Source organism: Nuphar pumila, chromosome 4 (genome assembly GCF_984573655.1).
Source record: "Nuphar pumila chromosome 4, dmNupPumi1.hap1.1, whole genome shotgun sequence".
Lineage (NCBI taxonomy): Eukaryota > Viridiplantae > Streptophyta > Magnoliopsida > Nymphaeales > Nymphaeaceae > Nuphar > Nuphar pumila.
In genome coordinates, this window is record NC_143252.1 from 137882515 (window position 1) to 137904563 (window position 22049).

Genomic DNA, 22049 nt, shown 5'->3' on the forward strand with positions numbered 1-22049 from the left:
AAATGAAAGCTCTTGAAATTTTTCTTACATAGCATGCGTGGCAGCTTCATCATTGCTGAGCCAAAATTCCTTTTGTTTCTGACTGTTACAAAATGCCATTTCTGATGCTCTCCCCTGGCAATTCATGCTGAATGAGCAAACAAAGGCAAGAGAATGTGACTAGGAATGGTATCACACCGAGGTTTTTCCTTGAGCAAGATCCTGCAGGAGGTATTCAAGAAAGGACCAAGTATATAAGAATAAGACCAGAATTCCTGAGGTAATAAGTGACAACAAATTAAATAGATTCACCCGTCTTTTATCTAAAATTGCTATAACTGAATGTCCACATTTCAAGATTGGCTGATTGATTCAAATGGATACAATTACTTGATAGATAGTACGGCATGGTCCCACAATATGCGTACCATTAATTTTCACAACAAAAGATAACAATAAGCTTCATTTTCAAGACCAACTTTGCCAACGTGAAGCAAAACAAGCAACAGTTTTCAGGTATATTTAATAGCCAATCTTTTGTTTTCTTGAATTACAAGGGTTGGAGTTGGACCATGGGGATAATATGCTCCATTCTTGGAAATCAAGATGGTTGGCGTGTCTACACTTTTGATTAGATATAATATAGTCAACGAATATGGGCAATCAAAAGAAAGTACAGGACAAACATTCAAAATCAAAAGAAAGTATATCTAAAAGTTCTAAACTGAGCAAATAATAAGATGCCACCCTAAGATTGTACCAATTTCAAGGTAACGGTTTTTGATGTTCCACTCAAAGTCCCAGTGCATTCTTGCATTCTTGAGAGTCCAATATGACCATCCAAATGAAGCTGTATCATATATCTGCAATTGAGCTCTTCCATAGTCTTGGTATTGCTCCTTCGAACCGTTAATTACATTCCACTCATTCACCCACTCCCCTGAAGAAACAGAACGAGTTTGTTATTGTTCATATCTTCAAGATGATGCAAAATGAAAATAAGCTTCCCTTAGCGAGATAATGTTCAGGAACAAGAGCAACAGGAAAGCAGATACTGAAATGCTATTTCATTTCACAGGATTAAAAACACAGCTTTGACATCTACTAAAGATACTCATGCAGAAGGCTGATGAAGGGCATGGATCTAAGCTTGCTAGGCTTTAATAACCATGAAGCAATCTTATAGGTAGCTACTATGTGGGCTATAAATTTTGAAACAAATAGATGAAATCAACCTGATGCAACAGTCTAGTTATGCCACCATGTTACCCCTTTGTCATTTCAAAACGTATGCACTGTTGACTTTTAAATTCATTGCTTGAATGTCAAACTCGTCACAGAAAAGTGTATGGGGAGTAATGGTTATGGATATATAATGTCATTTTGCTTAAAAAAAAGGAAAGGAATATCACATACATTTCTGAATGTTCAACTTTTTTAACATAAAACAGAACTGTTGAGATTATTTGACACGATACAGAGCTGATTGTTATTTACTGTTAGAAAACTCAACAGTGTTTTCATTTTTAAGGGTGATTTCTATCACCCAAATATTAAAAGAAAAATCGAGGTACTGTTTTCCTTGCAAATAGTTTCCACGAGTCCTTGAATAGTTGACTCTAAAAATCAAGGGTGCTTTCTATAGTTTCTCCTACACATCAGGAAAACATTGTACTGTTGCCAAGTTAACCTAGAGTACATTACCGATAAAGACGAGAGGACCATTTGTGCTGTTTAATGCTTGCAGTTGAGTTTGTCTGCTCTGGTATATGTATCGAATATTATCCTCAGCACTCATATTGCTAAAAAAGTTATCAAAGAGATTGTAGAAGTGCAAATCAACCACAATTTTTGAAAAACCAACATTAGCCTGATAAAGCTCAAGTGGATCAGCTTTGCCAATTCTCTCACAGAGTATAACATATGCAGTAGAAGAATAGTTCCGCACAATGTGATAGCCTTTTGTGTAGTATGAAACTAAGACATCAAGTGGAACTGAAGATGCAGAGGGTTCATTGAGAAGTTCAATGCCCAACAGAGCAGGATGGCTAGCATACCTGAAAAAAGTAGATATGTTAGTAGACTTAGCATATTCAATTGTTGATAAAACTAAATAACTCACAATGATACTTTAATAAGTATTGCACGTTGATGCTATAGATTAGTCATACATATCAAAGCTTGAAGAAGAAGAGAATGAGAGAAGCCCACACAGGGGAAAGGCTGTTAAATGTTAAAGTATATATATATATTTCTTTATGTAATAAGTGAAACCCGTTAGGGGTATTTTGGTCATTATATATTATGTAATTAGTGGTGTTCCTAGAGGGCACTTTAGGGTTTTCATTTTCAATGTATTTTATTCTTTTCCTCAAGGGCATTATAGTCCTTATAATGCCCTTGGAATAGAGCTGTTGGGAGTGCTCCCAACAGCTATATTCCTAGCTATTGGGAGCACTTCCCAGTAGCTCTTCTTTGCTTCTTTTTGTGTATAAATAGGGGGTGTAACCCCTCTTGTATGTTAAGTTTGTTCACAAGCATTCTCTTAATAATATTCCTATATTTTTTACTTGTGTTTTAGCCTCTAAGTGGCTTTTGTGGTTGTGCTCTTGTATTGACCCATAAGTGGTCTTGATTGTGTATGTTCTTGTGTTCTTATATGCCCATAAGAGGCACCCACTTGGGTTGTATCTTATAAGTGAAGATTAAGAGGAAGATTGGTGAGGCTTTAGTTTGTTGGTTCTTTACCTCAGAAAGCATGCCATCAAACTTCTTCAACACATTTCTTGCCTTCCTCTTATCTTCTTTTCTCTCTATCTTTTATCTTCCTATACTCTTTCTTTTCTTGGTATAACGGTCGAAAAAGTAGTTATGGTTGTTCCCATCAAATTTGATGGGAAAACTATAATATGTAGGCCACCGTTATGAAAAAAATCTTAGTTGGCAAAGACTTGTGGCACTATGTTGATGGCTTCATATTGGAACCTCAACCTATTCTCACATAATCTATTTGTGGGGAAGATGGTGAAATCAAAGAGAAAACTCTTAAAGACAAAACGAGAGAAAAAGTTCTCTTAGACTACAAAAAAACTATTAAAGCATGGATTGAATAATCATGATTTGGCATCATGCATGCATAAAATAATTTTGAACGTATTATGCATTTTATCCATTTGTTAGTAAATAAAGATTATATATTTCATATTGTGACTGTTCCTCTAAGCCCTAAGTGGCTATTGTACTTATGCCTTGTTTGTGGGTTTGTTTTTGCCTCTTGTTTGAAGTGTGTGTGTTTGTTCACTTTTTTAACCTTTAGAAGATTCTTGTGCATTATGGTATTTATTACATGCTCCTTAGAAAGCTTATATTTGTTGCCTTCTGATAAAATTTATTGTGTGACATGTGTGGGTTCATGATTGATAATAGTTATGTATGCTATTGAATCTCTAAATATATGGTGATTTATTTGTTCTTTGAGAATCTCTATATATGTTTTAGCCCTCTTTAATGGTGTATGTCTTTGTTGTCTCAAAGTAGACTTGATTGTATTGACCATACATATGATTGCATCAATTTATATCTTGTTGTACATATGATTGCACTATATTTTCATCTACCTTTATTGGATTTGATTTGAAACATTGCTTTTTCAAATTGGTTCTTATATATGAACTCACTTTTTGGAAATTATTTTTCGTGAGTATGTATTGCCTTTTTATGACATTTTGAATTGTCCATCACTGAATTTTATATAATGCATCATTTGTTTTTGGCTTTGTTGTTATTGGGTGAGAGTTAGTCGTTGAGGTGAGTTGTGTGCTCATCAAGTCATCTTATCAATCTAGATTCTCAAGTGTATGAGTGACGTGTTGTCATTTACCTTGGGTCTGATTGATGGTTGATAGGCCTCTAAACTCATTGTTGTTGAAAATCTAAGTTGGTCGTTGGGGTAAGTTGTGTGTGCACCTTATGTTGTCTTGTCAATATAGGTATATGACTAACTGGAAGGTGATGGACCTCAGTTTCTATGAGTGTATTTTACCACTCATTTGTTTGGCCATTTTTACAGTATTGGATGCTTGATATCTTGTTTTTCTTGTATTATGAAACCATGGAGTTTCAAAAGATTGATATTTTTATTCTTCTTAATGGCATTAGTTTGTTTTCATTACTCATTACATGTAAACAAGAGATGTTTATTCATACTTTTGCGTGTTTGTTTAGCCCATAAGTGACATTGAGATTTTACTCTTGTTCTAATAGTTGATACACGTATTTTTTAGTGTTATTATATCTAGACAAAAGATGTTTATTCACACTTTTGTGTGTTTGTTTAGCCCATAAGTGGCATTGAGATTATACTCTTGTACTAGTATCTGATGCATTCATTTTGAGTGTCATTATATGTAGACAAGAGATGTTTATTCATACTTTTGTGTGTTTGTTTTGCCCATAAGTGTCATTGATATTATACTCTTATTCTAGTCACTGATACACTTGTTTATAAACAAAAGATATTGTTCTACAATGTGGTGAGTTATGTGCACCCATTGTACTCTTGATCTAGTTGTTGATACACTTGTTTTTAAGTATCATTATATTTAGATAAGAGATGTTGCTGGTTATTTACACTTTTTGTGTGTTTTTTAGCCCTTTAGTGGCATTACGGTTATGCTCTTGTTCTAATAGCTGATACACTTGATTTTTAAGATTTGGAGGTCTAGTAAGGTGATTGCTTGTGGTGGTCAAACTAATGTTAAGATTTGCTAATATCATTCATTGTATTATATGGAATTTTTAAATCTCTCCGTAATTTTTCTAAACTCATTATCTCTTATGAGAAATGGTTATTGAAATATTTTCATGCGTTTTGCATTAAATATGATTTAGTTTCATGATCAAGAAATATTTTAAATATGTTCCATGATTGATTATCTTGTGTGTTTTGCATAAGTTTAATTAATGCTTTCTAAGCATTTGTTAATGAAAGCTATATTATTTTTATCTTGTGAGTTGTTAGTGTGTTTTTTCATTGTGGGTTTTCCCTTGGTCCATAAGTGACCACTATCATATTAATATCTTATTGTAGCCTTTGTGGCATTTCTTTGAGATATCATTTGTTTCATTAGTTAGTTTTCTAAGCATGTGTTCTTAAAAGTTTTTTATTATTATCTCTTGAAAAGATTTCTTAAAATTAGTCTATAAGCTATGTCACACGGACTCGGCTAGGGAGGTGCCGCACCCGAGTCGACACGCCCCGACACGGGTGCGGACACGGGTGCGGCTTCGGACTCGGCCCGGACTCGGTCAACGCCGAGTCAGACTCGGTCAACGAGTCAAGGCCGAGTCCGTCCACATTTTGGACTCGGTCAACTTTGACCGAGTCCAAAAATGTCCATTTTTAAGACAAAAAAACATTTTTTATATATCTTTTTTTTTAATATATAACCAGACTGTGCAATGCAGTTGCACAGTCACAGACTGTGCAACTGCAACTGCACAGTCACTGCACACAGTCTGTGACTGTGCACAGTCTGTGTGACTGTGCACAGTCTGCACAGTCACAGACTGCATTGCACAGACTGTGTGCACAGTCTGTGTGACTGTTTCACAACTTATGTAAAAATATGTATAAAACACGATAAAAGGTAACCCAACCATTTGAGGTAGCTAAATAAATGCTTTTCCAGTTTAAAAAAATACTAGTTTCACAAGTATTAGAAAAGCTAGCTTAAGAACTACCATAAAGAAATGGGAGTGCCAAATTGAAACTTTCGAAAAAATTAAGGTCATAGTTTTGGCTACTTAATTTACTGCAGACTTGAAGTTTACTATTACAAGTCAATTTAAATTATATCTGTACAATGATAATATCCTTTTATCTTATATAGTTTTGGCTACTTAATTTTAATTGTTTACTAGAATTATTGTTATATATATATATATATATATATATATATATATATATATATATATATATATATATATATATATATATATATAGCCGAGTCCCCGTGTCCAAAAATTTTGAAATTGCGCTGCAGCCGTGTCGCACCCGCACCCGCACCCATGTGACATAGTCTATAAGTAATTTTTTTGTTGATTTTAAACTTTTGCATGATTCATTCATATATGCATTAGTTGTGTTGTTAATATTGCTTCTAAAATGTAATAATGAAATTGATCTATGTGTATTTGACCTTTCCTAAATATTTATTGAGTGATTGAAATCATTTTTTATCTTCCGTTGTGTAAAAATGATTTGTTATTTATACTCCTTTGTGTGTTATTTTTTCATGGTATTGATAATATTGAAAATACATGCCTATTATGCATTAATGTGTTTTTTGTGATAGATATATGTGTGCATGATTTTCATGAATAATTGAAGTGATTAATGACTACCGTGTTTGAAGTTAATGATTTTTTAAAATTATTTTTTATTTTAAATAATTTTAAAAATTATTAAATTGACTTATTAAAAAAAATTATATATTGTATGTTTGTGTGCTTGGTCATCCTCTCTCTATAATATATAACTAATATAGTTAGCCTTTGAAATCTTCTTATGATATATTTAGCTCTATTTACAGGTTTTCAAGAATTGATGATATTGAAGATCCTCTGTGTAATGGAGGATATGATTGAGCACCTTCCAAAGAACCATCAAATGAAATAACTTGATGAAGTCTATGGAGACATTTTATGTAATGGGTTTCTTTTTTTATAATTTCAAACGTAGTGAGTCATTGTAAGTTTGAGGGGGTTGTTAAATGTTAAAGTATATATATATATATATATTGTTTGACTATGTACATATATATATATATATTAATATGTATATATATATATACATTAATATGTATATATATATATATATATATATATATATATATATATATATATTTATGTAATAAGTGAAACCCATTAGGGGTATTTTGGTCATTACACATTACGCAATTAGTAGTGGTGTTCCTAGAGGCACTTTAGGGTTTTCCTTTTTAATATATTTTATTCTTTTCCTCAAGGACATTATAGTCCTTATAATGCCCTTGGAATAGAGTTGTTGGGATCACTTCACAATGGCTCTTCTTTGCTTCCTTTTGTGTATAAATAGGGGGTGTAACCCCTCTTGTATGTTAAGCTTGTTCACATGCATTCTCTTAATAATATTCCTATATTTTTTACTTGTGTTTTAGCTCCTAAGTGGCTTGTGTGGTTGTGCTCTTGTATTAACCCATAAGTGGTCTTTATTGTATATGTTCCTATGTTCTTGTATGCCCATAAGGGGCACCCACTTGTACTCTTTTTGTATTTTCATTACAAAGGCTTCATTCATTAGAAAATGAGAACCAATGATACAACATATAAGGGTCGACCCCCTTCTCCTAAAGCTATGACAATTCTGGACTAAAATGGCCCTCTTACGTTGACTAAGCACAAATAAATGATAACGTACAAAAATACCCCTCTATTTACATGAAAATACGTGAACGGGTATTACCCACACTAGTAATACATCATAGCACATTCCTCAATAATACATTCCAGCAACTAAAAATTATTCCTATCATCTACAGGCAAGCTTTTCCGGTTTCCCCATCGCTATAGAACTTCATACTTGCCTGTCAAGGCAATATTCTGCATGAACCAACTTTTTCAAAGATTTATTGAGGCTTCATAACAATAACAAAATCTATTTATGATGGAGGACATGGAAGAAATAATGAATTGCAGATAAGTAATCGAAGGATAATGGTACATCTAGTTTTGTCTCAAACTCATGTAACCAAGAGCTAGCAGTTAATGTTATTCTAGAAAGATCATCTATAAATCAAAATCAACATAATGTAGTAAAGAAACATGAGATTGTTTATACCATGGTTGCCAGTTGAGAAAGCGGGAAGCGAGGCACTTTCAAAATTTTAGGAAGCGGGAAGCGTGGAACCACTTAGGAGCGAGTCGGGAATCGTCTCGGAAGCGACCTAGGAAGCGAACCGGAAGCGAGGGGGAAGCGAAAAAAATAAAAATAAAAAATAAAAAATACAAAAAAATGAAAAAAAATTGGGGAAGCATGGGGGAAGCGTGATGGGAACGTACTTCCCATTAAAGGGAAGCGCGCTTCCCATTTAAAAGTGGCGCTTTCCCGCACGTTTTGGAAGCGCGACGTTTCACGCTTCCCCTTTTACCTAGGCGCTTCCGGTAACTCTGGTTTATACCACCTAGTTTTAACGAGGTAGCAGATGACTAAAATTGTAGGTATATAAGAATACAATGATGCACTTTTTTAATTCCTTTTCTGCCATATGGATAGAATAACTCAGCTCTTCCATGCAAGAGGTTCATTTCCAAAGCCTCTAATATAAAATATAGCAACTGACATGATTCTAGGAAGATCAACAAATGCAAATCAAAATCAGGAATTTATTGCAGTAGGCAGACATGATGTTTAGGATGTTCAATGCTTGGAACATTTCTTCATCTTCTGATGTGTGTCCAGTTTAACTCAATTCTACATAGCATGTTCACTTCCAAAACCAGGTGGAAGGCAAACTGGATTAGAACAACTTTAAATTTACTGGTTTTGATCTAATAAATACTAGGTCTAAACTCATACGAACTGTGTCATGATATTACTCTTATTTCTCCCCACCCTTGAGAACATTTTCACTATCAATTTTTTTTCTATCCAGATTTCCCAACTTTCATTTCCTTTGTTTGTTTATGTTGTTCATCGTTTAACTTCTTTTTGAAAGAATGTAGCAATCCCTAACAAGGATTGTTTCTTCAACACTCACAAAGAGGATTTACAAAACAAAGGCATTCACACAAAAGAGCTCACACTCATACACAATACCCAAAAAAGGGTATACATAAAATGAAAAACAAGATTTCATAAACTTGGGAGAGAACTCCCACAAGAACAAAGAATTGCTTTACAAGGGGAAACAACCCCATATTTATAGAAGAAGGGGAGAGGAGCCTCAAGGGATTCATTGGACTCCCAACGGCTCTATTAGAGCTGTTGGGAGCCCAACCGCTCCCTTAGAGCTGCACCTTTTTGACTTGGTCAAAAAGGCCTTTTTGACTAGTCAAAAAGGTGAAGCCTAATGGTGTCCTAAAGTTGGGTTTTAAGTGAGTTCTAGTTGGGTTTAAACTAGAACTAAACTAACTAAAAGAAAGAAAAACATTACAAGGGATTACATGAGCTGTCTATGAGATTACATACGAGATATGAGCTGTCTATGAGATTACATATTTTAACACCTCCCTCAAACTTACGGTTGGATAACCGAAAGTTTGCCTAAGAGAAAGTGAAATCTAAGAGCAGCAAGAGGCTTGGTGAAGAAATCAGCCAACTGGTATTCTGAAGCAACATAGGGAAGATTGATGGTGTCGCGCAAGAATTCCTCCCGAACATAATGACAATCCATTTCTATATGCTTGGTACGTTCGTGGAACGTCCGATTGCTTGCAATGTAGATAGAGCTCTTGTTGTCACAACACATGTCGGATGCTTCTGAACTTTGAACTCTCATGTCGAAAAGTAGTCATCGAAGCCAGACTACTTCTATAGTTGTAGTAGCCATTGCTCTGTATTCAGCCTCTGTTGATAAAAGGGATATTTTCTGTTGCTTCTTACATCTCCATGAGATCAACGATTCTCCCAAGAAGACACAAAAACCTGTTGTTGAATGTCGATCATTCGGATCATCTCCCCAATCTGCATCAGTATAAGCAAGAAGCTTGAGATTAGAAAAAGCAGACAAAAATAGACCCCGAGATATAAATTTTTTAATGTATTTGATAATTCGCAAAACTGCTCCCATATGGACAGAGGTTGGAGCATGTTGAAATTGACTGATTGTATGGACAACATGTGCAATGTCAGGTCTTGTAATGAAAATGTATGACAAAGCCCCGATGAGTTGTCTATACGGAGTTGGGTTTTCAAGAGGTTTTCCATCATCACTCTTCATCTTGACATTTACAACTTCTGGAGTGTCCACATGTCTTTCATCTGAAATGTATGACCTGATAACAATATCCCAAGCAAACTTAGATTGTGTAAGCAAATATCCTCTAGAAGAACAAGCAACTTCTATACCAAGAAAGTACTTTAAGAAGCCCAAATCACTCATTTCAAAGTGAGTTTTGAGAAATTTTTTAATATTGCACACTCCCTATTTGTCACTGCCAGTGATGATCATGTCGTCGATGTAGAGAAGGAGGATAATGATACCTGCATTAGAATTCTTAACAAACAAAGCAGTGTCAGTAAGACAAGATTGAAAACCAAAATCAAGCATCACCTTGCTAAATTTATCATACCAAGCCTTCAGAGCTTGTTTAAGTCCATATAAGGCTTTATTTAGACGAAGAGTTTTTCCTTTAGGAATATCAATTCCTGGTGGTGGATCCATGTATACTTCTTCAGTTAAACTATAATTTAGGAATGCATTCTTAACATCCATTTGATATATGGACCATTGCTTTATAGAGGCAAGGGCAATTACGATTCTAACTGTGGTCATTCTAGCTACTGGAGCAAAGGTTTCCTCATAATCTGTTCCATATTCTTGAGCGTAGCCTTTGGCAACTAATTTAGCCTTAAACCGCCCAAGACTGTCATCGCTTTTAGTCTTTACTTTGTAAACCCATCGACAATCAATAGGTTTCTTGTTAGGCGGAAGTTCTTGTATAGTCCAAGTGTTTGCCTTTTCTAAGGCTTCTAATTCCACTTGCATGACTTTTACCCATTCCGGTTGAGTTTTGGCTATAACATAACTGAAAGGTTCTTCGTAGGAGTGAATTAAGGCTATAAAGGCTTGAAATTTTGGCGAAAAAGATTTATATGACACAAATTTCTCAGGAATTTTTAAGATCCTAGTAGATTTTCTTGTTGACATCTTGGGTTCTGATTCTACAGAGTATCTTTCAAGGGCACATGGTCTTTCTGAGTTTCCTCGTCTAGAATATTGAATAAACTCTTGGTTATCACTAATTGGTTCAATAGGAGAAATATCACTTTGATCATCTTGCTCAATGTTACATTCTTCATTCTTTGAGACTAAATCAAATAGAAAGGAATACTCATCTGTTTCTACAGATGTTTTGGTTTTAAATGGACTTTCATTTTCTAAGAAGGATATGTTTCTTGAGACATATAATCTGTTATCTCTAAAGTCAAAACATCTATAACCCTTTTGATGACTTGCATATCCTAAGAAGACACAAGGAATAGATCGAGAGGAAAGCTTCTCATTTTTATCTGAGAATTCAAAACATTTGCACCTGAATACCCTTAACCTGGAGTAATCAGGAATTTGTTTAAGAAGCTTTTCGATTGGAGAAATATTGTTTAACGACGAAGAGGGCATCCTATTGATGAGATAAACAACAGTTAAGGCTGCTTCAGCCCAGAATTTTTTTGGTACTTGATGTGATATGAAGAGGGTTCTTGTTGTTTCAATAATGTGCCTATGCTTCTTTCAACTAGGCCATTTTGTTGAGGAGTATAGGGACATGACTTTTGATGTATAACTTCATATTGATTTAAATAATCTTTGAATTCCTTTGATAGGAATTCTCCCCCTGAATCAGTACGAAATATTGAAATGTCCTCTTTAAATTGATTTTTGACCATATTATGAAAGATTTTAAAATGCGAGAAGACTTCGGATTTATGTTTAAGAAAATAAATCCAAGTGTGTCGTGTAAAGTCATCTACAAAGATAACATAATAAACAAACCCACCTTTTGATATAATTGGTGCAGGACCCCAGACATCAGAATGAATCAACTTAAGTAGTGTGTAGAAACAAAAGTTCTTTCTGGAAAAGGTAATCTTTTCATTTTTCCAAGAATACAATTTTCACATGTAAAAGTTTCAAAATTAAAAAAATTTTCCATGTTCGGAAAGTGTTGAATCTTGGATATTTAAGGATATCCAAATCTTTTGTGCAAAAGATCCAAATCCAACTTTTGAACATTGCAACACAGTGTGTTCTTGGGAAAATCTAAAAAATCTATGTAGTACAAGCCTCATTCTCTATGGCCTTCCCCAATCAGCTTTCCTGACTGGTGATCCTGTACTCGACAATCACGAGAGGAGAAGGAAACATTACACCCATGATCAGTTAACTGAGATACGGATAAAAGGTTTAAATTAAGTTTGGGTATATATCTGATTTTTGGAACACGAAATTTGTTTGAGTTTTGAGAAGAATTTTCAAAACATCCTATTCCCTTAATCTCAAGAGAAGTGTCGTCGGCAGTCAAAACGTTTGAACCACTTGAGTTATGATATTGAGACAATAATTCTATGTTAGGGGTCATATGAAAAGATGCACCAGAATCAAGAAGCCAAAGAGGTTTACCTGGATTAGAGATACTTACTGAAGAGACCGCAGCTCCAGCAGATGAGAAAACTCCTTTAAGAAGTGGTTGAAGTGCCTCCACTAGCTGAGATAATGACATGCTTCCAGTAGATGTTTCTTTTGTCGCTTGCTGGGCTTCAACAGTAGCAACCTTCTTTTCATAAGGCTTCTTTAACTTTGGGCAGTACGTCTTGACGTGCCCAAGTTCACGACAATAATAACAAATTACTTCTTTTCTTTCCACCTTACTTCCGTATTTCTCATTATATGTTCTTCCAAAATGTGGAGGTTTATATGGACGAACATGATTCCCTGGTCTTGAAACAACTAAAACTGAGTCATCATCATTTTTTGAGATTATTTTCTTCAGTCGGTTTTCTTCCATACTCAATTCTTCAATTGTGTCCTCAATAGAGGGAACCTTCCCTCGATGAAAAAGAGCGGACTTGGTTGTCTCAAATTCCGGTCTTAAGTCATTAATAAATTGAAAAAAATGCTCCGCATTTATTTGATTTTGGCGAAGCTCTATATCTTGTGGACAATGCCACTTTGGTTCAAAGAGAGCCAATGCTTCCCATAGCTCGGACAAGCTATTATAGTATTCTCTAATACTTTTATCTCCTTGAACCATATTGCGAACATTTTCTTGAAGATTACATATATGGGCAACATCTTTAAGAGAATACATTCTCTTGAGATAGTCTCAAGCATCATTAGCGTGTTCAAACTTCGCAAGACTTGAACACTTCTTTATATCCACACTAGAAATGAGCCAAGACATAATTTTGGCATGACCCATTCTCCATTCTTTCCACTTTTTCTCATAAGTGAAAACGGCTTTAACTTTTTCTACCTCCGAAAGAGATATTTCTTTTCCTTCTTCTTTAGTGAGAATTAGTTTAGGTTCTTCATCGGTTTCATCCACTAATCCTCATAGCCCCTTTCCCCAAATGAGGTGCTTCATGATAGAAGCTCATGTTACATAGTTAGAATCATTGAGTTTTATGGGCTTAATGGTGACATTATCATTGTCATCCATTTTACAAGCTTAAGAAAGGAAGAAGGGGAGAAGAAGGAAAGAAAAAGAGAGAAATACACCACCACAAGAAGAAAAAATATCTAGTCTTCCAAGCTTCCAAGGCTCCACACAACTAGCCTTTCAAAGAGGCTTCTTTCCTTTGAGAAAAACACGAACGACACGCTTCCCAATGCACAAGAAGAACTCCAGACTGATTGCTTCTATCAACCTTGCTTTGATATGATAAAAGAATGTAGCAATCCCTAACAAGGATTGTTTCTTCAACACTCACAAAGAGGATTTACGAAACAAAGGCATTCATACAAAAGAGCTCACACTCATACACAATACCCAAAAAAGGTATACATAAAATGAAAGAACAAGATTTCATAAACTTGGGAGAGAACTCCCACAAGAACAAAGAACAAAGAACAAAGAACAAAGAATTGCTTTACAAGGGGAAACAACCCCATATTTATAGAAGAAGGGGAGAGGAGCCTCAAGGGAGTCATTGGACTCCCAACGGCTCCCTTGGAGCTGCACCTTTTTGACTTGGTCAAAAAGGCCTTTTTGACTAGTCGAACAGGTGAAGCCTAAGGTGTCCTAAAATTGGGTTTTAAGTGAGTTCTAGTTGGGTTTAAACTAGAACTAAACTAACTAAAAGAAAGAAAAACATTACAAGGGATTACATGAGCTGTCTATGAGATTACATATGAGATATGAGCTGTCTATGAGATTACATATTTTAACACTTTTGGCTTTACAATTCCTTTGATTTTACAAAACTGCATTACCTCTACACGACAAGCAAAATCGATATAATTGTTTTTTATCATAACGTCATATACTAGAATTTGATGAAATTTTCAACTATCACGGTAAAATGCCTTTCAAATCATTTATCTCATGATAACACAATGATATTTTCAACAGATCAGAGATCCTTGTGGATTCATCTATATATGCTTATCTAACCATACCTTGAAGACAAAAAATCAATAACAACCAGAGTCTGTGAGATATATGAAGGGTTACTAGCCCAATCTGAAGAACCATCTCTACTAGCACTATGTTCCATCCCATTCTGGGAACCAGGTGCTGCATGAAGGTCAATTATGCACTTCACTCCAAAGGCCCTGCATCCAAGATTTCCAAAATATTCAATGATCAATACCCTGCATAAATAAGGATGCCTATAAAGAATTATGCAATAAAATGCAGTACTTTTCTCCAGAATAGAAAATAAAATAAAGATAAAATTATTAGCAAATCTTAGTTGAGGGAAAGGTGGAAACAAGACCTACTGTGCCCATGAGAAGGCATTGTCAAGAGCTGCCAATGACCCACCAACAAAAGGAGCTGGAGGGTTAGGATCTTGTGTTATCCACCATCCAACAGGAATTCTGACAGTATTTATACCATTTTGAGACAGAAATCTGAAATCCTCCTGTGTAACAAAGCTGTCACGATGTTTCTGCAGGTTTTGAAAATGAAGAACCATGGTATAAGATGAAATTTGAATAAAGGATGCTGAAAAAGGTTATGGTCAATTTTCTTTTTACGGAATTAATCAGAGCAGTTCACTGTTAAGACACGTAATTCACTTATCAACATCCGGTGAAAGGTTTCCAAATGAATAATCTTGTATCTATTTTTATCTATCAATTTATATTTTTATTATGGGACACTGCTTGATACTTTTAAAAAGTTGATGAATTATTGTTACTTTTTCTCCAAATAAATGCCAATTTAGATGGGATCTAGATACAACTTTTGTATCCAAAAAACACAGGCCACCTTTACTAGAGTCGAGAAGCAGAAGCACATCAAGGACTGTCTGCAACTATGGCAGTTGCTAGCCCCAAGGGGTTTGGCATAGTGGAGGGGGCCTTAGCCACTAGGCGGGTGGTCAGGGTTCCACTCCCATGAGCGTCATCCATTTGCATTAACGAGGGCAAGGGATAAGCCCTTGCTCAGCCGAAGCTTGGCGACTCCCTGGGGGCAACAGGTGCGCCACAGGTTTACACCGTCAGGACAGCGACCACAAGTAGGGCAGGCTTAGCCAGAGCGACTAGGTCTCTAATCCCGAGGGTGGTTTCCCCGTCCTTCATGGAAAAACTTTGGCAGTTACCTTTAGAACGGCTTTAGCTTTGTCAGGCCCATAGCTATTAGCAAGTTGATAATCTCCATGCAAATTATTTGCAACAATTATCATCTCAAATGTTGCAGCATTGCCATCCCACCCTGGTACTCCTTGATAATCTGTTGTCAGCTGATATACTGACCTAGCCTTGAAAAAACAGAGACAGAAAGAATACTTTGATCCATCACATGATGTTTATTACATCATGGAATCACTGAAATAGATCGCATGTCTCTAAAAGAATTGCATGAAATACAAGTACCTGCAAATAAATCCCACTAGGCAGCTTAATATGGACCATGTTCTGGTATCTTTCAATTAGAAAGGTTCCTGCCATTGTTGGTGATTCAGCTGTTGCTGAGACAAAAGATCCTTGATTATCTGATGTCAGAAACTGCCCTCCAAGTGTTCGAAGTTGAAAGATTTCTTCAGATATCCTCCACAACTAGCACAATTTACCAAGATGAAAACATATATTGAGACTTTATTCTTTCTATCATTTTAAAAAACCTCGAGAGAGTAATCAATTTGATTAGAACATAACAGATGAAAAGACTCACTAATGTCAAATGAAGTTGAAGAATGGTGATAAGGAATTGACTTAGACAACATATAATGGAAAAGAGTATTGATCAAAAATTAAGCAAATTGAACTGTGAAGTGAATTGAGTTTAATAAAGTGGAACCAATGAACACAAGATAATTGAAAGATTCAGACCTGTGCTTTAAATATGCACAGTGGTCCATTGTTTCTCTTTTATAGACAAACTGCGGATAACCACTGTGGTATGCCACTGGAATTTAGAACAGTGATTTCATTGTTTTAATTGGAGAAAATAAAATAAAAATTTAAGTGCATGCAAACTTTGATATTTTAGATTTCATGAATGGAATGAATTGGATTTCCCACTGGATATAAAGTTTATTTCTATAATTTACATGCATGTCACCTATGTCAGACACAAACTCCCTGTTCTTCCTACACTTGTATTGGACATGCATTGCATCTGGCAGTGCAAGACGCTTCGGAGTTGTTTGGATATCTCAGATCTGATCTTATTTGGGGCCCATGCCAGATCCTCAAATTTTCTGGACATCCTCAAGAAACCCCAGATTCATGGTGGAAGGTTAAACCAGAGATACGTGAATCATTCACATTTTACATACTCTCTCTATCTCCCTCTCCTCTTCAGATCTCAGGATCTCAGATCACCTCAGTTTGTCAAACAAGCTCCTAAACTGCTCTATGTTTTCTATGACTTTCATGAACACATATAGGCATGGACACACATGGACCATGTCTCATGGGTATGGGTGCACACATGGATGCTGCAGTATCGAAGATTTTGTGAGAGAGACATGAACACATAATACATACCCAAGCATCTAACTTATACAATTACATTTATTCATATTATTAATGTCTTATACATTAAGCATTAACATGTTCTAGTTTTTGTGGTAATTAATTAAAAGACAATTGCTACCACAGGCATTGCATAATCGATGAGATCATACATATATCCCATCAACATAGGCCATGAAAAAGATCTTGGTGTCACATCAAAGCAAGAAAGCTAGGGTCTTTCAGAAAATTGATTTCTATTTGTGGAGTGGATAACACATGAATAGGCTCATCTCAACACATCAATTTGCAATTTAAGACAGATTCACTAAGGTATTTTTTGTGGGTGTCTTGAATTCTGGACCCACTCCGATCCATGACCCGGTCTAAAAATATTTTGGTAGCCATACAATGGGAAATTTCAATGGGGTTTGTGGTGGTAGCAGAGGGATTGGTGTAATGAAATACAAGTGTCAAAAACAATGTCACAAAGTGACTACAAACAAGGCACAAACACACAAACAAGATGTCACTAATGAACAAGATACAATAGCCCACAAAGGGCAATCACCAAACACACATAAAGTGAGAAGAGAACTAAAATATAAGAAACAATATATTGAAAAATGCTTGAAAAAGCATTAAGAATGAGGGGGTTTTAACCCATATTTATACAACTCATGGGGACCAAAGGGAGCTCCCATAGAGTCATTGGGAGCTCCCCAACGATCATAATTATGGTTGTTGGGGAGGGTCACAACGACTCTAAGGGAGTGACTCTTATGTCCTTGGTCAATTTAACAAAAGAAAAGGAGTAAGAAACTAAATAAATCCAAAAATGTCTCTAGTGGACATGTCTATTTACATATGAACAAAAAGACTAAATTACCCCTAGTGGGCATTACAAAAGATATATATATATATATATATATATATATATATATATATATGAAATATGTATATGTATAGATATATATTACAAATGCATAAAATGTATATGTGTAAACACACACACACACACACACACACACACACACACACACACACACATATATATATATATATATATATATATATATATATTATCCATATATTTTAACAACCTCCCTCAAACTGACTGTGAGATCACAAAGAATTTGCTTAGGAGAAAGTAGAACCAAGGGAATGGCAAAGCTTTGGTAAAAAAATCTGCAAGCTAGTACTCTGAAGTGACACATGGCAGTTGAATGGTGCCTTGCAAAAATTTATCTCGAACATAGTGACAGTCCATCTCGATGCGCTTTGTTCATTCATGAAAGGTATGGTTATTGACAATTTAGATGAGATGATGACTTCCATATCTTTAAACAGACTTCTTAACTAGACAAGTTCAGTGATAGTTGTGGTCATCGTCCTATACTCGGCTTCTGTGGAAGACAAAGACACCATTTGTTATTTCTTACATCTTCAAAAACTTAATGATTCTTCAAGAAAAGCACAATAACCTGTAATAGAAATATGATCATTGGAGTCACCACCCCAATCAGAGTCGGTATAAGCAATTAAATTGAGAGATGAAGAAGAGGATAAGAATAGTCCTTTTGTTATTGTTTCCTTCAGATATTTGATAATTCGCATGACAACAGTTAGGTGAATAGTAGTAGGGGTATTTTAAAATTGGCTTACACTGTGAACAACATGAGCAATATCTGGCTTGGTAATAGACAAATATGTTAGTGACCCAATCAATTGACGATAAAGAGTGAGATCTTCTAAAGGAGTTCTATCATTGGCTCTTCTCTTAACATTGATTACTTCTGGAGTCTCAACCTTATTTTCGTCAGTTAAGCTAGACGTGACAATAATAGCTGATGTAATCTTTATTTGAGAAAGAATATATCCTCTAGGAGAATATGAAACTTTAATCCCTAAAAAATACCTTAGAAATCCAAGGTCAAACATATCAAAGTTATTTTTAAGAACATTTTTAATATACTCAATAACCCTGGTATCATTCCCAATGATAATCATATCATCAACATATAACAACAAAATAGTTATGTAACAAAAAGAGCAATATCAGTAATAACAAGAAGTAAATCCATTGTCAAGAACTTTACTAAAGTGGTCATACAAAGCTTTTAGAGCTTGTTTAAGACAATAAAAAGCTTTATTAAGCTTAAGAGTTTTTCCTTTATCTATATCAAGACCCGACGAAGAATCCATATAGACTTCTTCACAAAAATCCCTATTTAAAAAAGCATTTTTACATCTAATTGGTAGATAGGTCATTATTTAATAGATGCTAAGGCTATTAAAGTTTTTACACTAGTCGTCCTAAAAATCAGAGCAAAAGTTTTATCATAATCAATTTCATATTTTTGCGCATATCCTCTTATCAACTAACCTAGTTTTATACCTTTCTAATGACCCATCACTTTTAGTTTTTACTTTATAAACCCATCTACACCCAATAGTCTTTTTTTTCAAAGAAAGACTTACAATTTTTCAAGTGTTAGCGTTGTTGAGTGCTAATTCTAGTTTCATAGCATCTACCTAATGCGAATGTTGCTTAGCTTCTTCAAAGTTAGAAGGCTAATGATAGGAATGGATCGTCATTAGACAAGGCCTATAATTTGGGGAAAATGAATCATATGACACAAATTTTTGAAGAGGTCTACTACTCCTAGAGGATCATCTAGGTAGAGATTCCTCTACTTGGTCATCTAAGGAAAGATTTTGTGAATATATGTCAAAAGCATTTTGATGCTCATTTTCCTCACACTGGGTATACACATAGATATCATTAGGATTCTCATTAGGGGAATCATTATTTTGATGAGAATTGTTATCATAAACAATTTCATTATCATAAATAGTATCATTAGAATTTTTAAACAAATTTATAGGTAATAATTTAAATAGGAAAAAATAATCAACATTTTTCTTTAGGTTTTTAATGTTCAAATCCATTTTGGTCCTCAAGAAAAGTCATATTTCTTAAAATATAAAGTTTGTTATTTTTAATATTATAACACCTATAACCCTTTTGATTTTCACCATAGCCAATAAAAGCGCATTCAAGAGCTTATAGTGAAAGTTTATCTTGTCCTTGAAAAAGAACAAAGCATTTGCAACCAAAATTTCTTAATCTTTTGAAATCCAAAGATATTTTGAATAATTTTTCAAAGGATTTTTTTTTTTAAAGATGAGGATGGCATCGATATATTGCAGAAAGAGCAACTTTGGTCCAAAAAATCTTTGAAACATTTTTATAAATAAGAAGAGTTCTTGTGGTTTCAATAAGATGCCTATGCTTTCTTTCGGCAATGCCATTTTGTTGGGGAGTTTTGGGATAAGATCTTTGATGAATAATGTCATTTTGTTTAAGATAATTTTGGAATTCATTTGACATGTATTCTCCTATAGAATTGAATCTAAAGATAGCTATATTATTTTGAAATTGATTTTGAATAAGAATATAAAATTCTTTAAAAATAAAATAAAAAATATTGTATTTGTGTTTAAGAAAGTAAACCCAAGTGTATCTAGTGAAACCATCAATAAAAACAACATAATATGAATATCCTCCTTCAGACATGACGGGTATTGGTCTCCATATATCTGAATGCACCAACTCAAAAGGTCTTTTAGAAATGAAGTTGCTATGTTAAAAAGGAAGATAATACATTTTTTCAATAATACAATCATTGCATGTAAATTCCTTTTCATTACAATTTTTTTTAAGAAAGGAAAATGATACAACTTAGAAACACTAGGATGACCAAGCTTTTTGTGCCAAGTAATAATATATTTAGATTGAACATGATTACAAAATAATTTAGATGGCAAAGACAAAAAATTTATATAATATAAGTCTCCTCTTCTATGGCCTTACCCAATCCGCTTCTTGGATCGAAGATCTTGCATATAGCAATTTGTAGGTGAAAAAGAGACACTACAACCAAAATCGATTATTTGAGAAACCGAAAAAAGATTTAAATTGAGTTTTGGAATAATTCTAATTTTTGGAACATGAAATTATTTGTCTTTTCTTAATTTTTTTTCAAGGTTTCCTATTCCTTTAATATCTAAGGACGTACCATTGATGTAAAAACAAATGATTTAAAAGAATTAAGGCTTCGTTTGGATAGAAGATATGCATTTGGTCTCATATGGAAGAAAGCACCCTAATCAAGAATCCTAAAAGACATGCCGAGAGTTGATAAAACCGCAATACTGAAAGTAGAAGGTGTGGAAGAGTTGTTTCTCATAAGTTCTTGAACTTCCGTAAGTTGAGCAATGGGGTCTTTGATGTCACCATTCCTTTTTGGTTCTTCACTTGAATTGCTTAGGTTGTCCACCTTCCTTTTAAGTTTAGACAATCGGGTTTAAGATGTCTCGGTTTATTACAATGATGACAAACAATTTTTCTTCCTCCAACATTGTTATAGTTATATTTCCAAAAATAAGGTGGTTTATATGTCCTCATATTATTTTTCAGTTTAGATACCGCATGAACTTCACAAATATCTTTTCTAAGAGCTAAGCGAGTTTCTTCTTAGCATATATCAGCAAGAATTTCACTAAGAGGAGTAGAAGCCCTATTAAGAAGGGATCTTATTAGTTGCTCAAATTCGGGTCGAAACCCATGAATGAATTGAAAAAATCTCTCCATTTGTTCTTGCATCATGGCAATAGTACTTCATTTCCATTGCAGTTCAAGGAGAGCAAACTCATCACATAGAGGGGATAAAGTACTATAATAATCTCTAATACTCATATGTCCTTGGTTCCACTTATATTTTCTTACAAAAAGAAATGCCTAGCAAGGTCCTTTTGAGTATACATACTTTTCATGAAGAACCATGCTTAATTTGCCTTCTTAAATTTAGCTAGGTTAGCACAAATTTTGAGATCAACATTGTTCATGAACCATGCCAATATTTTGGCATGCTCACTTTCCCAATCTTCAACTTTAGATTGATATTCTTGAATGGCCTTGGATTTTTCTTCATCGTCCAAGGCTTTTTTTTTTCATTTCCTTCTTAGTGAGCTTTAATTGTAGTTCCGGAATGGTGTGACATACGTATCCCCAAAGTTTTTTGCCTTTGAGGTTGTTTTTCATAGTAACCGCCCACATTCTATAGTTAGCCCTATTCAATTTGAATGAGAGATCAATCTTTGCATCTTTATCGGCCATTG

The 22049-nt window shown here is 34.6% G+C and overlaps 1 protein-coding gene across 1 annotated transcript in view; it reads right to left on the bottom strand.

The window, feature by feature from the left end:
* Nucleotides 1–22049, bottom strand: part of LOC149841239 (putative glucan 1,3-beta-glucosidase A) — a 35694-nt gene that overhangs the window by 10273 nt on the left and 3372 nt on the right. The window contains exons 5-11 of the mRNA XM_090003711.1: nucleotides 15783–15965; nucleotides 15509–15667; nucleotides 14682–14851; nucleotides 14358–14513; nucleotides 1684–2036; nucleotides 740–919; nucleotides 29–201 (exon numbers count right to left, since the gene is read on the bottom strand). Coding sequence (XP_089859837.1) covers nucleotides 86–201; nucleotides 740–919; nucleotides 1684–2036; nucleotides 14358–14513; nucleotides 14682–14851; nucleotides 15509–15667; nucleotides 15783–15965 — 1317 coding nt within the window. The 3' untranslated portion in view covers nucleotides 29–85. The remainder of the gene's footprint in view (nucleotides 1–28; nucleotides 202–739; nucleotides 920–1683; nucleotides 2037–14357; nucleotides 14514–14681; nucleotides 14852–15508; nucleotides 15668–15782; nucleotides 15966–22049) is intronic.